Raw genomic sequence first — 15,831 nt, 5'->3', positions numbered from 1 at the left:
TTTTCTCTTTTTTTCACTCTTTCTACATTTATTAATTAGAATTCTGTAAGAAAAAGCTATCCCTCCCCTGACTGACTCTGTCTTCATTTATTTATTCAATTATTTATAACACTTTGGGCTCATGGATTTTTATTTTACTCTGTAGGTTATGATACCTTACTGTCATCATTTATTTTGTTTCTCACATTATCCCAGATTTGACCTTTCGGAAGCTCCTCAAGTTGGTTCCTATGACACTCACTTTTTTTAAATGAAAGGACAAGGCAGCTAGAAAGTTTGACCTTTTCAAAACTGGGGCATTACTTAACATAGTAGATTAAATACTTATATTTAAAGTTTGTCAGAAAGGAAGATACTTTCTGAAACTCTCATCTCTCCCTTTTCTCCACCTCATGTCTGACCTTTTTGGGCATGAGACATCTGATCCCAGTCCGTTACTAACGCAATATTTGGACAGAAGCTATTGTAGTGTGCACCTTGAACCTTTACGAGTTTTAGCTCCCCTCATTAAGGGTCCCTATTTGCAACTGAACACATTAAAAGGCAGACTTTTCTTTCTTTCCTTCTTTTTTTTTTCCCCTCTGAAACCTTTTCTTCCTTCTACCTTTACAGTCTTGATAACAACATATCCAGCTTAAGTGCCATACCCATATGACACGGTCATTCTTAACCTTTTCCTTTCTTTCTACTTCTTTCAGTCAGTCACCAAGTCCTGTTGATTCCACCTTTGAATGTCTTTTGCATGAGTTCTTGGTTGTTTAGTCCCTGTGTTCTCAATTGGGTAGAGCCCTATATTGTCTGTAGATAAGGGAGTTCCTAACTACATCTGACCCTTGAACAAATGAGGGTTTAAAATGCAGGGGTCCACTTACATGTGGATTTTTTTTTTTCGACAAAAGCAATACGGTACTATAAATGTATTTTCTCTTTCTTATGGTTTTCTTTTATTTAAAAAAAATTTTTTTTTCAACGTTTTTATTTATTTTGGGGACAGAGAGAGAGACAGAGCATGAACAGGGTAGGGGCAGAGAGAGAGGGAGACACAGAATCGGAAACAGGCTACAGGCTCCGAGCCATCAGCCCAGAGCCTGACGCGGGGCTCAAACTCACGGACGGCGAGATCGTGACCTGGCTGAAGCCGGACGCTTAACCGACTGCGCCACCCAGGCGCCCCTCTTATGGTTTTCTAATAACATTTTCTTGATTTTTAGCTTTACTGTAAGAATACACTATACAATATTTATAATATACAAAATAAGTGTTTATCGACTGTGTTATCAGTAAGGCTTCTGGTCAACAGCAAGCTATTAGTAGTTAAGGTTTGGGGGAGTCTACAGTTCTAGATGGATCTTCAACTGTACTGGGTGGGAGTCAGCACTCCTCACCCTTCGTTGTTTAAGTGCCAACTGTAGTTCCATTGTCTTCAGATTTCTGCCTCTTTCATTTAATTTTCCCTAAGTGCCACTAGAATGATAAAATCATTGTTCTTTGGTTCCCCATTGCTTGTGAGTGAGGTCTAGACTCCTGAGAATGGCTTAGAAGGTCCTCCACAAGGCACGTGCATATGCTTCAGTGTGGGTGCGTCCCCACCCCCTCAATGCTAGCTGCTCTTGACTGCATACTGCTCCTCAGATATACTTTACATGCACATGTCTTTGGGTTTCAACTCTTGCTGCCTGCATAAGAAATGGCCCTCCCCTCTCTTGCTCATATGCTGAACTGCTCATCCTATGGAGTCTAGTTCAAATGTTACTCCTTCATCTGTGCTCCCACAAAACTTTTATTTTTTAGTATGGACTACTTCAAATATACAGAAAAGAACAGAAAATAATTTAATGAATTCTCATGTACCTCATCTCCTTCACTCATTCTCAGCCACTCATCTCCTTCAAACCCTACCATTTTGCTATATTTGCTCCACCCTCTCCCTTTTGTTTTGGTAAGAAACTTCTATATTTCTGCTACACATGTACATATTTGAAACAATTTTTTTTAAGTTTATTTATTTTGAGAAAGAGAGAGAGAGCACAGTGGGGAAGGGTCAGAGAGAAGTAGAGACAGAGCCCCAAGCAGGCTCTGCAACATCGGCGCAGAGCCTGATGCGGGACCCGAACCCGTGAACTGTGAGACCGTGACCTGAGCCGAGATCAAGAGTCGGATGCTTAACTGACTGCGCCACCCAGGTGCCCCACACGTGTACATATTTTTAAATAATACAGTACATTGATTTGGCTCTTCTCAAAATTTATACATTATCTTGTATGCATCCTTTTGCAACGCACTTGTTCTCATTCAATATTATATGACAGTTAGTTACACTTATACCTGTAGAACTAGAGCTATATGCGTAACTGTGGATAATTGTCATGTAATTGCCTTCCTTTTATGAATGAAGTAGATTTTATTAATTCATTTTCCTATTGGACATTTAGATTTCACCATTACAGTGCTACTGTGAACATCTTGGTACGTTTCCTTGTGCACATTTTGTTTATTTATCTGGAGTGAAGTCATAGAGTGTGTTTGTCTTCCAGCTTTATTAAATATTGCCAAATTGCTCTTTTCTTCATATTCTTACCAATATTTGGTATTATGAATTTTTGATAATCTGATGGATATGAAATGGTGTCTTGTGTGTTGTTTTTTAAGGTTTTATTTTTTTTAGTAATCCCTACACCCATCATGGGGCTTGAACTCATGACCCTGAGATCAAGAGTTGTATGCTTTTGTGACTGAGCCAGCTGGGTGCCCCAAAATGGTTTCTTGTTTTAATGTTTTTCCTTGGTTACTAGTGAGATTGAGCATTTTTTTCTTGTGTTTATTGGCCTTTTAGTTTTCCTCTTCTGTGAATTGTTCTCTTGTTTGTCTGTTTTTCTTTTGGTTTGTTAGTCTTTTTATTATTGAATTTTAGGAGCTATTTATATTCTGGAAAGTAAGCTTTACTTATAAGCATCAGATGTCTTCCCAGTGTTATCTTTATGGCATCTTTTGATGCACAAAAGTTATTTTCAGTGAAGCCTAATTTAAAAGCCTTTTTGCTTATGTTGTTTATGCTTTTTGTGTCTTTAAAAAACTCCAAGGTCAAAAAGATAATCTGCAATATTTTCTTCTACAGATTTTTAAGTTTTTTCCCCCTTATATTTAGGACTTCAATCTACTTAAAGTTTATTTTTGTTGCTGTAGTATTTTATATCCTATCTATAATTGTTCTTACTGTATTCTATTACTGTTGTTTGCTTATATGTTTGCTTTTTCACTGGGCTGACAACTCCCTGTGAGTGGAAACCAAATCTTATTTTTTGAGTGCTTATTCTCCATTTCCGACCATTCGAGAAGAAAAGGATGGAGTGGTATAAAAATATTTCCTTACATTCCTGGGCCCTTAAAACTATGGTAACTCATCTTCAAAGGATTAGCTTTTTATTCTATACAAAGTAGCTTGGCCTTTTTTTTTTTTTTTTTTTTTTTTTTTGGTGACAGCTTTCTTGAGGATATAATTCACATATCTAATAAAGTATAATTCAGTGTTTTTAGTATATTTACAGATATTTATTTATTTATATTTACACCACTTTCAAATTCCAGAACACTTTTGTCACCCCAGAAAGCAGTCCTGCGTCTATAGTAGATATTCCTTATTCTACAGGAATAGATCTTCTAGTCCTAACAACTACTACTTTTGTCTCCATGGTTTGCTTATTTGGGACATTTCATATAAATGGAATCATACAATTTATAGCTGTTTGTGTCTGGCCTTTTTAATTAGCATATTTTTCAGGTAATGTTGTTGTAGCATGTATGAGTACTTTATTCCTTTTATGGCTGAGTAATATTCCATTGTATGGATATACCACATTTTGTTTATCTGTTCATCAGTTGATGGACATTTGGAGCTTTTCCACTTTTTTTGGCTTTTTATTTTTTATTTATTTATTTATTTATTTATTTATTTATTTATTTTCAACGTTTATTTATTTTTTGGGATAGAGAGAGACAGAGCATGAACGGGGGAGGCGCAGAGAGAGAGGCAGACACAGAATCAGAAACAGGCTCCAGGCTCTGAGCCATCAGCCCAGAGCCTGACGCGGGGCTCGAACTCACGGACCGCGAGATCGTGACCTGGCTGAAGTCGGACGCTTAACCGACTGCGCCACCCAGGCGCCCCTTTTTTGGCTTTTTAAAATAATGTTGCTATAAACATTCATGTACACATTTTTGTTTGAACATCTGTTTTCAGTTCTTTGAGGTATATGCCTACGAATGGAATACTAGGTCATATGATAAACTCTATGTTTAACTTTTTGAGGAACTGACAAACTTTTTCAAAGAAGCTGCACTATTTTACATTTCTACTAGTAATGTATAAGGATTCCAATTTCTCTGCATCCTAACCAACACTTGTTATTATCTGTCTTTTCATTCTGCCATTCCTAAGTGGGTATGAAGTGGTATCTCACTGAGATTTTGGTTTGCATTTCCCTGATGGTTAGTGATATTGAGCAGCTTTTTCATGTGCTTATTGGCCATTTGTATATCTTCTTTGGAGAAATGTCTGTACAGATGACCCTTTGCCCATTAAAAAGAAATTGTTTTTTGTCTTTTTATTTCTTCCATCCCAATCTATATCTCTTATTTCCTCTTCTTGATACATTATTATCTTTTTATATATTCTTGAGGTTTTTTTGTATGTGTATATATTTTTTTATTTTAAGAGAGGGAGGGGGACCATATGTATGTGCATCCCCGCAGGAGAGCAGGGGATGGGCAGAGAGAATCACAAGCAGGCTTCACACTGTCAACACATAGCCCGACACAGGGCTCAATCTCACAAACCGTGAGATCATGACCTAAGCGAAAATTAAGAGTTGGATGCTCAACTGACTGAGCCACCCAGGGGCCCATATATTCTTGAATTTTTTTTTAATTTTTTTTAATGTTTTATTTATTTTTGAGACAGAGAGAGACAGAGCATGAATGGAGGAAGGTCAGAGAGAGAGGGAGACACAGAATCTGAAGTGGGCTCCAGGCTCTGAGCGGTCAGCACAGAGCCTGACGCGGGGCTCGAACTCACGGACCGTGAGATCATGACCTGAGCCGAAGTCGGACGCTTAACCGACTGAGCCACCCAGGCGCCCCTATTCTTGAATTTTAAGAATTCTTTTTATACTATGGATACAAGTCCCTTGTCAAATACATGATTTGCAAATATTTTCTCACAGTCTGTAGGTTTTTTCCCTTTGTTGATTTTGGATTTTGAAGCACAAAATGTTTTAATTTTGATGAGGTTCAGTTTCTTTATTTTTCTTTCACTGCTTCTGCTTTGAGTGTCATATCTAAGAAACCATTGCCTAATCCAAGGTTATGAAGATTACTCCTCTTATAGCTTTAACTCTAACATTTAGGTGTCTGATTAATTTTGACTTAGTTTTTGTATATGGTGTGAGGTAGGGGTCCAGCTTCCTTCTTTTGCATGTGGAAATCCTAGCGCCATTTGTTGAAGACGATTCTTTCCCTATTGAATTGTCTTGGCACACTTTGCATCTTGCCATCAAAAATCAGTTGACCATACAGGCAAGGGTTAATACCTAGTCTTGCAGTCGTATTCCATTAATCAATATTTTTATTTTTATACCAATGTTATGCTGTCTTGGTTACTTAACAGCTTGGCTTTTTGTAACATCAAATCTGGCGTTTGTCCAAGTGTTTCTGTGATTGTTGGAAAAATTATTTAAGTGCAAAATAGCAGAAATGGCTAATAGCTGTTACTCATGCAATGATAATAAGCCCCAACTGAGGCCATTGCTGTCCTTTTCCTTCCTGGTGATGGAGTGAGCATTAAAAAATCTCTCCTTCATTATGTTAGAGCTTTATGCATGCATATGTACGTGTGTGTGTGTCCGCGCGCGCGCGTGTGTGCGTTCTGACCTCTGTCACATACGCAACTTTACTTTGTAATTTCAGTAATAGTCACACTTAGAACCTCAGAGTGGGTCAGCAGGTCCTGTTTCCTCTCCTGAGAGACGCTTGACATTGGTCAGAGTGCATTAACGGTGGTTTGGTGTGGAAGCCCTGTAATAGCCCTCATTGACATTGGACTTGCTGTCAGGGAAACATGGGTTTTAGAAGCTGTCATTAGCATTAATTGCCCCTAATGCACCATCATTTTTGACAGTAATGAGCTAAACAAGGGGGTTATTACTCTCAGCAGAAAGACTACATTTCCTGGCGTTAAAACATTTTTTGAGGTGTATGTGGCATGCAGTACAGGCAAAGAAAAGACTAGCATGATTCAATGTAAAGCAGGCTTAGCTGCATTTAAAGTGGCTAAACAAGTTCCTTTCCTATTATAAAAACTAATCTTGAAGTGTTAGTTTGAAGGAAGAAGCAGCTAACCCACAGGGATCTTACTCAATTCTTTACAACATGGCTTTGAAAAAAGTTACGATAATTTTTATTTCTCAATTTGCTTTAAAAGAGTAGTATAAAAACGCTTTTCCTTTCAGTGTTTCCAGAGACTCATTTGTATTAAGATTTTAGGAGCAGAAGGACTTGTTTTAAACTGTTCCCTATTCAAGAACAGCCCTGCAGTGTTTCTCTGCAACAAAGAAACCTTTAACTTAGGGAGCCTTTTAGAATTAGGGCTGAGAGCAAACCCAAAATGACTTGAGTTCACTGCAATCTGCCCTTTTGTCATCCATGTGTGTGTGTTGTCTGGGAATGCTTATGATGTCTTTAAAACACACAGTTGAATCTTGATTAGCGGGCCTTAGTGACCATGTTACTGTTGAAAGTTTGTAGTCAGGATTCTAAGGAAAAAGCTAAAAGTTGATGACTTTTCTATCACTATAATTAGGATACATTGAGGAGCCTTACATAAATCTTTAAACATCTGTCTCTATGTATCCATCTGCTGAAAGGAAGAATGATTATTTTTTTAAGTTTATTTATTTATTTTGAGAGAGAGAGGGAAAGAGAGAGAATCCCAAGCATATTCCACACCTTTGGCATGAAGCCCCATGTGGGGCTTGAACTCATTAACTGTGAGATCACGACCTGAACCAAAACCAAGAGTCAGATTTTTAACTGACTGAGCCCCCCCCCCCCCCAGGCACCCTGGAAGAATGGTTATTTTTGCAATTCTCTTTATTGGGTGGTGCTTTTCAATACAAAATGTTTATAAAGAAAAAAGTATATGGCACACAGTCTCATTGCTGAGATAATCTCTATTTTTTTTCAAAAAAGGAGTAAAATATGCATGTAGTTAAAAAAAATTCAAAGTGCAAATGAATTTTGTAAAAGTATATAATGAAATGTAAGAGCTTTCTCTCATCCCTTCCATCCAGTTCCTCTCCTCAGAGGAATCCATTTCTAACAGTTAATTATTAATACATTTTAAGAAAAAGAAGGATACAAAATTAATGAATGAATGTATGTTTATCCTTTCTTGTTTACATAAAAGGGATTACTCTAGGGGGGCCTGGGTGGCTCAGTTGGTTGAGCATCTGACTTCAGCCCAGGTCGTGATCTCACAGATCGTGGGTTCGAGCCCTGCGTTGGACTCTGTGCTGACAGCTCGGAGCCTGGAGCCTGCTTCAGATTCTGTGTCTCCCCCCTCTCTGCCTCTCCCCTGCTTGCATTCTCTCTCTCTCTCCCCCTTCTCTCTCTCTCCCCACCTCTCTCTCTCCTTCTGTCTCAAAAAAATAAATAAAAACATTTAAATTAAAAAAAAAAAGGATTATTCTAAAAACAGCTGTATTCTTTGCTCTTGTCATAAAATAGAGACTCCCAGCTTTCCCCTCAGGGATCTTTTTAACTTGATGACCTCCTCCCAACCCTCCACCATTCCTCTGCCACAATTCACCCAGTTGCCTAGACTCCATGACAGTGATGTTAAATATAATTATGTCAATGGATGTACTCAAAAATAGGTGATAATATCTCTTTATCTGTTTATAGACATCTACCTTGTCCTTTGTAATTGTTCCATGGTAATTCATAGTGTACACGTACCATTAGTCATGTAACCATCTCCTGTTTATGGAAATTTAGGTGGGACGATGATTTTAAGATCACATTTACAAATTAAATGGGTGAGCCCTTGAGGGAATGAGTCACAGAAGTAAGGAAAGAATTATCTGGGTAGTGTTGATGGGTAGGTTGCAGAGTGGTTAACTATGAAGATGGATTGTTTTTATAGCATGGAATATTGCTAAACTCCTACCTCTCCCCAAACTGGAGGACTTCTGAGCCGTTGTGCTACACATTCTCTTGCTCCCCAACCAAGCAAGGGCTACCCCCAGGCCAGCTTAGGTCACAGTTATTTCTCCTGTGCTTTCATAGCACTTTGTACATCCCTCCATTAAAGCAGCAGCCTGGTTTGTTAACATTTAGCTTTACATTTATGCTTCTCTTTAGGACAAGAAGTGCATCTTGCCATCTCTGTATATCCTCTGCACCTGTGTGCTCCAATTGTGCTAGGGGGATGTAGGCAAAGTGATCTTAGTGGGAGGTATCTTGCTAAACAGCAGTAGTCTAATCACAGCTCTTTGGCTACTTTTCTGCTTAAGCCTTCCACTCCAGTTTTTCTTCAAATGGTCCCAGTGTCTCTCCGCATTGAGTTTCATGTGGTTCCAAGCCCTACGTGAGTTGTGAAGCTGTTTGCTCAGCGCAGAGCCCAAAGAGCCAAAGGAGAGGCTCCCAACTCTTTCCTTGGGGATTTATTCAACTCAAAGGCCATCTAATTTCCCTTCCCTACCACTGTCATTCACCCAGTTGCCTAACCTCAGTGACAGGCAGCGAGGCTGAGTATAATTCTACCAATAGGTGGCTATGTATTTAGGAGTAGGAGGTAAGACTGTCCTTACAGCTTCTGTAATAAATCTTGTACATTCAGTTTTTTGTTGTTTTTAAAAAATTTTTTTTAATATTTATTCTTGAGAGAGAGAGAGAGAGAGAGAGAGAGAGAGCACGCAAGCAGGGGAGGGGCAGAGAGAGAGACAGAGACAGAGACAGAATCCCAAGCAGGCTCCAGGCTCCAAGCTGTCAGCACAGATCCCAACTTGGGCTCGAACCCATGAACTGTGAGATCATGACCAAGCCGAAGTTGACACTTAACCAACTGAGCCACCCAGGCGCCCCTTGTTTTTTAAGTAAAACATAATAGTCCTATTCAGTCTGATAATTGAGGCTGTTGTCACAAAATAGTTATTATGGAGGTAGGAGAGAAGGCTGTTACATTACTTGATAGCTGTCTTTATCCCTTTTTAATTTTTCTTCTTTGGCCTCAATTTGAGGTTGTTACACCTTGATAGTGCATTTTACCAAAATGCTAAAGCCATTCTTCAATTATTTGCCCAGCCCTCCTGACTTAGACTATAAACCAGTGGATTTGGCAAGGATTTCTTCAAGCATTACATTCAAGCTTAGCAAATATTTGCAAGTCTTATAGATATGTTTGCATATAAAAAGTACCTTGGGTTTTTATAATTTGCACATTAAAACTTGGACTTTATTTATTTTTATTATTTTGGTTTACAGTTTTTATTATTTAAATCTTTTTTTAATGTTTATTTTGAGAGAGACAGAGCACAGCAGGGGAGGGGCAGAGAGAGAGAGAGAGAGAGAGAGAGAGAGAGAGACAGAATCCGAGAGAGAGAGAGAGAGAGAGAGAGAGAGAGAGAGAGAGAGACAGAATCCGAAGTAGGTTCCAGGCTCTGAGCTGTCAGCGCAGAGCCCTACGTGGGGCCTGAACTCACCAACTGGGAGATCATGACCTGAGCTGAAATCAGCCGCTTAACCAGCTGAGCCACCGGGGCACCCCAAAACTTGGACTTTAAAAAATTTCCCATGAATAGACTGTCAGAATGTTTTCTGCCTCTTGGAATTTTACACTTTAAGTCTAACTTTTAAAAAGTTCGTGTTTATTGTGTTTATTGTGTTATCTAGCTCCTCTTTGTGAAAATATTTACAAGGAATATATAGAATTCAAACCCTAAGAGTCAAGATGGGCTGGTTTGTGCTTCTGCCAGACTCCAAGTCTCAGTAGCTTAAAATAACAAAAGTTTCTTTTTTGCCCATGCTTGGTATCTTAGCATATCAAGTGGAGGCTCGGCTTCATGCTGTCCTTAGGCTGGGACTCAGACTGAAGGAGCAGGCCTCTCTCTGCATTGTCTGTGTCCATGCAGAGGAGGGGAGAGAATCACGCACTGACTCTTAAAACTTCCATTTGGGGGCTCACATTTCATTGGCCAAAGCTAGTCATGTGGCCACACCTGATTCCAGGGAAACAGGGAAGCTCATCCCTACCATGTGTGCAGAAGTGCCTGGTGAATGGTGCAGATGTCTGCCATGCTTCTTACATCTTCATGGACAGACTTAAAATACTGCTTGGTATAGAGTAAGTTGTTGCTGGGAAGTTGGATAACCAGGTGCCTAAGAGTATGGACACTGAATCAGAATGCCTGAGCTTGAATACTGGCTCTGTCACTTACTAGCCATCAAAACTTGAGCTAGTGGCTTTATCTTTTTAATCTTTAATTTCCTTATCTGAAATAGCACTACCTTAGAGAATTGTTGTGAGGATTACATGAAATTGTTTTAAAGTCAGTGTCTTTCACAAAGGAAACAATAGCTGTCATTAGAATCAAGCACTTGTTGATTCAAATTATTTGAAGGTTACTGCTTACAAATTTTCCCCCTTATGTATTTTAATTTCTTTTTTTTTTTAAGTTTATTTATTTATTTGTGTGTGAGAGAAAGTGCATGAGCAGGGGAGGGGGAGAGAGAGAGAAAGAGAGAGAGAGAGAACCCCAAACAGGCCCCATACTGTCATTGCAGAGCCCAGTGCAGGGCCCAAACTCACAAACCGTGAGATCATGACCTGAGCTGAAATAGAGTTGGACACTTAACCAACCGAGCTATCCAGGCACCCCTTCATATCCTTTTTTTAATGTTTATTTATTTTTGAATGAGAGAGAGAGAGAGCACACGAGCAGGAGAGGGGCAGAGAAAGGAGACAAAGAATCTTAACTAAGCAAGGCCCTATGCCGTCAGCACAAAGCCTGATGTGGGGCTCAAACTCACAAACCATGAGATCACGACCTGAGCCAAAGTTTCAACTGAGCCACCCAGGCGCCCCTCCCCCTTATTTATTTTAAAGGACACGTGAAAAATCCTACTTTGTTTTCTTCTTTTAGTATATACCATCCAACCAATGCCAAAGAAGAGAAGAAGGGATAAGAATCAAGGAGTTGCTTTTTTTGTTTGTTTTTAGTTTATTTATTTATTTTGAAAGAGAAAACGAATCTCATGAATTGTGAGATCATGACCTGAGCCAAAATCAAGTCAGACGCTCAACCTAGTGAGCCACCCCGGGAGCCCCACGGAGTTGCTTTTAAGCCTTGAGATTGAAGAGCTGGAAATCCTACCTGGCCGAGTCAGCTTTATTAAAATCATTGAAGACTCCTGTCCTAGGATCTTTTCATGCCTTTGCTCACCTTTATGAGGAAAATTTGGGTATGCCTGTAATTCTTGATGTATCAGCTGACTTGGTGATTTTCTTCTGTGTTTCACTCTAGCTCAGAGTTAAGATCTCCACTGAAGTTGGCATCACGAACGTTGATCTCTCCACTGTGGATAAGGATCAGAGCATCGCACCCAAAACCACCCGGTAGGTGGGGTACCTTCTGGGCACCGGGGAAGTCTAGGCTTGAGCTGAGAGGAGCACGCCCAGGCACTGATCCCCTCTGGATGCCATTTCTGGGTCAGCAATAATCCAGCTTGCACTCTAAATTAAAGAGGCTTCAATTTTGCTGGCACCGTGCCACACAGCATCCAAGCAGATTTGGGGTTGTCTCTACCAGCAGTTAGTCCACAATGGGATAGGGAGCATCTGAGTCTGAATCAACTATGTCACCAAGTATATTATTTAGTTCGGATGACTTTTTCTTAAAAAAGGCAAGACTTTCTCAACGAAGGAGGCAGTGTGTTTATATTTTGGTAATTTATCTTCATAGTCCTGAATTGGCTTTTAGTGGCCTCATGACTACTCCCTTCGGCTCACAGTGGGTCTGAAATTGGTTGGAAGCCTCAGAGGTCCTTAGAATTGAGATGGCAGATACCTAGCACTGGGACTGTGAATTCCTTTCTCAAGTTTGTGGAAGGCATCACTAATCAGTCATAGCTTTTGTTCCTGTTGAACTCAGAATCTTTTCTAACACAACCTTCAAGGTCATCATTGGCAGTTGATCAGAGCAGGCTGGGCACTATATGAAGCCTGTCAGCCCTCTTCCAGATCCTTGTTTTGGGGGGGGGGCCCATCTAGACCTCTGGGTATAGTTTGGACCTCAACTTGACTGGGTGGCTATAGCTGCTAGAGAAAGTAGGTGAACCCTCAAGGCTGTTATGAAGACAGGAGATGTTAGCCAGGGCCTAGAAGCTAAACATTCACTCCTTTTAAGTCACGTGAAAAGGCTGGGCTTTCTGCTTCTGGCTTAGTTATTTTCATAGTGACACTGGAGATGAGAGCCCTGTTGAGAGTCCGTGGAAATAATGTAAGAGTGCCTTGCAAAGTTTAATACTCTATACAGATGAAGAGTTGGTATTCCTCACACGTAAATATAAAGCCTAAGTATAAAATATAGTCAGGTGTGAGCTTTATAACCATTTGGCTTGTTTTTTCCCATGGCCATCTTACCGCATCCCAGGAGATGGCTGGGAAAAGAATAGTTTTCTCATCAAGTCTGCCTTTTGAGAAAATAACTCTTTAAAACCCAACTTGAGGCAGAAAAGTAAATTGAAACTGTATCCATGAAAAAATACAGCATTAAAAAAAGAAAAAGTGATAAGTACCCGTCTTTCCTTTGCATCTCCTACCCCCTCATCTTCCAACCATGCACCCACATGCTGCTGACATCAATCCTGTGATTATTTCTCCTTGCCCGCTTGCCAGCCCAACTCTCTATTCCCCCCTGTAGCTGCAGAGGGACACGTGAGCCCCACTGGTACCTGACTTGGTTGAGCTGACATCCTTAGGTCCTTGAAGTGACAGCCTGGAGCGTCTGTGCATAGCATTTCCCCAGACCCCGATGAGAGTTTATCCTATGCTTTTCTCAGTCCTGGCTCTCCTAGTCCGGTTTGCCCTCTGGCCACAGACAACTGTACTCCTGTCTGTCTGCAGCAGGGAAGTTTTCCAGTGGGGAGAGGGAGGATTAGGCAGTGAAGTGCAGTTTGTCTTTTTTATTCTGTTCTCAGAGACCTGCAGATCCTCTCCGAAGATTTACTGTATACATGTCTCTTTCAGGGTGACCTACCCAGCAAAAGCCAAGGGCACATTCATCGCGGACAGCCACCAGAACTTTGCTTTGTTCTTCCAGCTGGTAGATGTGAACACTGGTGCTGAACTCACCCCTCACCAGGTCAGGAAAAAGCCCAGGTGTTCCTCCTGGCCTGCAGCCTTACCATGCGCTAGAGTGTACGGCACGGTGTATGAAGTCCACACTCCCTTTCAGGTCTTCACTCTGGACCCTGATGGACTGGCACATTTTCCCACATGGCACTGTCCCCACTCATACTGGTTGTAACTTTGAACGTGGCGGACACAGTTCTTTTTATTTTTATATTTTTTAATGTTTATTATCGAGAGACAGACACAGAGCATGAGCAGGGGAGGGGTAGAGAGAGGGGGAGACATAGAATCCGAAGTAGGCTCCAGGCTCTTAGCTGTCAGCACAGAGCCCGACACTGGGCTCGAACCCACAAACTGGGAGATCATGACCTGAGCCAAAGTCAGTTGCTTAACTAACTGAGCCACCCAGGTGCCCCAACACAGTTGTTTTTAAAAGATCAGCTGGTATTGAGAAGATAAATTTAAGGCAGATTAGCGCTTAATTGAGGTTTTTTTCCTTTCTGAGGAAAAAAAAACACAACAAAACAGATTGAAATAATTTTGAAAAAGGAGAACCTAGGTAGGCCCAAAGGGTTTTGTTCTGACCACAGCAGAGTTCCTCTTTTTAGGAATCTGAAGAATAGCCCTTTTTAACTCATGCATAATTTGTATTAGAAAACAATAGCCTCCATTTTTGTTTTCCATATATAAAATCATGAGAATTATTATTTAAAAGATTTTCAGGGGCGCCTGGGTGACTCAGTCAGTTAAGCATCCGACTTCAGCTCAGGTCATGATCTCCCGGTTCGTGGGTTCAAGCCTCGTGTCGGGCTCTGTGCTGACAGCTTAGAGCCTGGGAGCCTGCTTCGGATTCTGTGTCTCCCTCTCTCTCTGCCCTTACCTGCTGCTTGTGCTCTCTCTCTTTCTCTCTCTCTCAAAAATAAATAAACATTAAAAAAAAATTTTTTTTCAAACCATATACCCTTTCCCCAGAGAATCTGATATGGCCCCTTATCCTCTCAGACACCTTCTCCCCTGCCCCTATCATCCCCCTAGATTGAGAATAACTGCTCTTGGGCCTTCCCCATCCATGATAGTATTATAATGGGAAATTCCAGTAAATACTTTACTGAAAGAAAACAACATGGGACATAGGGGCCTTGGTTGAGATGTTTTGTGGGGATAGTTTAGCAAGAGCTGGCGGAGTCGAGTTTGTGCCGAGGGACAGCTTCAGAGCAGATGACTGAGGTGAGTGGATTTACTTGGAAACCTTCCTGCTTTCTGCTTCTTGTAGCTACAACTGCTGCACATGTGGCCAGGCTCCAGAGTGGCTGCCCCCAAGACTGCCACCCCTGGCACTTCTCTGCTCCTCTCCCCTCCACCCCCATGCTTCAGAGAGCTCGGTCAGGACACTTAGCCATGGCTAACTGACTTTAAGCACTTCAGCCTCTCAACATTTCCGAGCTCCTTTTCCAAATGACGTTTGCCAACCAAACAGCACAAGGGAAGAAAGAATATGAAGAGAAGAGATAATAAGATTAAACTGGTGGGATTAGGGCTGAGGCAGGGAATTAGTGAGGGAGTGTAACTTTAACTGAATACTTGTCTCATTTAAGATTCTGCTTTGGAACCGTGACATAGAGAACCCCCCCAGGTAGAGATGGCGTTGTGCAGGTGAACCTGGCTGCCACGTGCCCTTGGCTGTCACAGGAGGAAGGTCAGGCCTAAATCCCATTCTTGGCCAAGACTGCTGTAGTCAGGATACTTCACATCTCTGGGCCTTTTCTCTAAATACTTTGATGGTGGTTCCTCGTTGCCCAGATGCAGAGTGACAAATGAGATTTACATTTTTTTCTGGGAGGCAGGGCTGAATTGCGTGAACATGGCAACTCATTTAATCCTTGGAACCTTCCAGCCTTGTTCAATTCTTTATTTTGAAATACCTGAAAGGAAAGCTCAGAGTGGATGTTAAGTTTGCTGCAGTTCTAATATGCAGAAGCCTTAGTTTCTTGTGCCATTGGGGGGATAAGGACTCGTACCATCACATGGGTGACAGTATCAGCTACTATTTGTCAACTAGCTAGCATATACCAGGTCTTGCGCTAAATGCTTTGCATTTATCATTATGAATCTTTGCACAGGTACACCACATATAGAGGTTAATCGTTCTCTCATAAAGATGAGGAAATCAAGGCCTGAGGGGGTGAAGTGACCTGCTCACCTAAAAAGTAGTGGAATCAAATGTGTCTGTCTTCAGAGCCTGGGCTTTCTCTGTGACACCAGGCTGCTCTGCTTGGTTAGAACTCTGCCTTGCTATCAATCCTCAAGCCTCTTCTACTAAATCTTTAGCTAGAGGCACTAGGAAATTGAAAATGGGCCTCTTACAGTTCCACCTCATTTCCCTTCTTGTCACCCTCTGGTGAAGAAGTTAATTGGGCAGCAAAGTG

The 15,831-nt window shown here is 41.0% G+C and overlaps 1 protein-coding gene across 2 annotated transcripts in view; it reads left to right on the top strand.

Moving 5' to 3' along the window:
- Window positions 1-15,831, top strand: part of RPN2 (ribophorin II) — a 60,684-nt gene that overhangs the window by 32,911 nt on the left and 11,942 nt on the right. For both annotated transcript variants that reach the window (XM_003983488.5, XM_006929762.4), the window contains exons 10-11: window positions 11,577-11,668; window positions 13,301-13,415. In XM_003983488.5, the coding sequence (XP_003983537.1) occupies window positions 11,577-11,668; window positions 13,301-13,415 (207 nt within the window). The remainder of the gene's footprint in view (window positions 1-11,576; window positions 11,669-13,300; window positions 13,416-15,831) is intronic.

The sequence above is a fragment of the Felis catus genome, chromosome A3, assembly GCF_018350175.1.
Source record: "Felis catus isolate Fca126 chromosome A3, F.catus_Fca126_mat1.0, whole genome shotgun sequence".
Classification (NCBI taxonomy): Eukaryota; Metazoa; Chordata; class Mammalia; order Carnivora; family Felidae; genus Felis; species Felis catus.
This window is presented reverse-complemented; position numbering and strand designations above follow the sequence as displayed.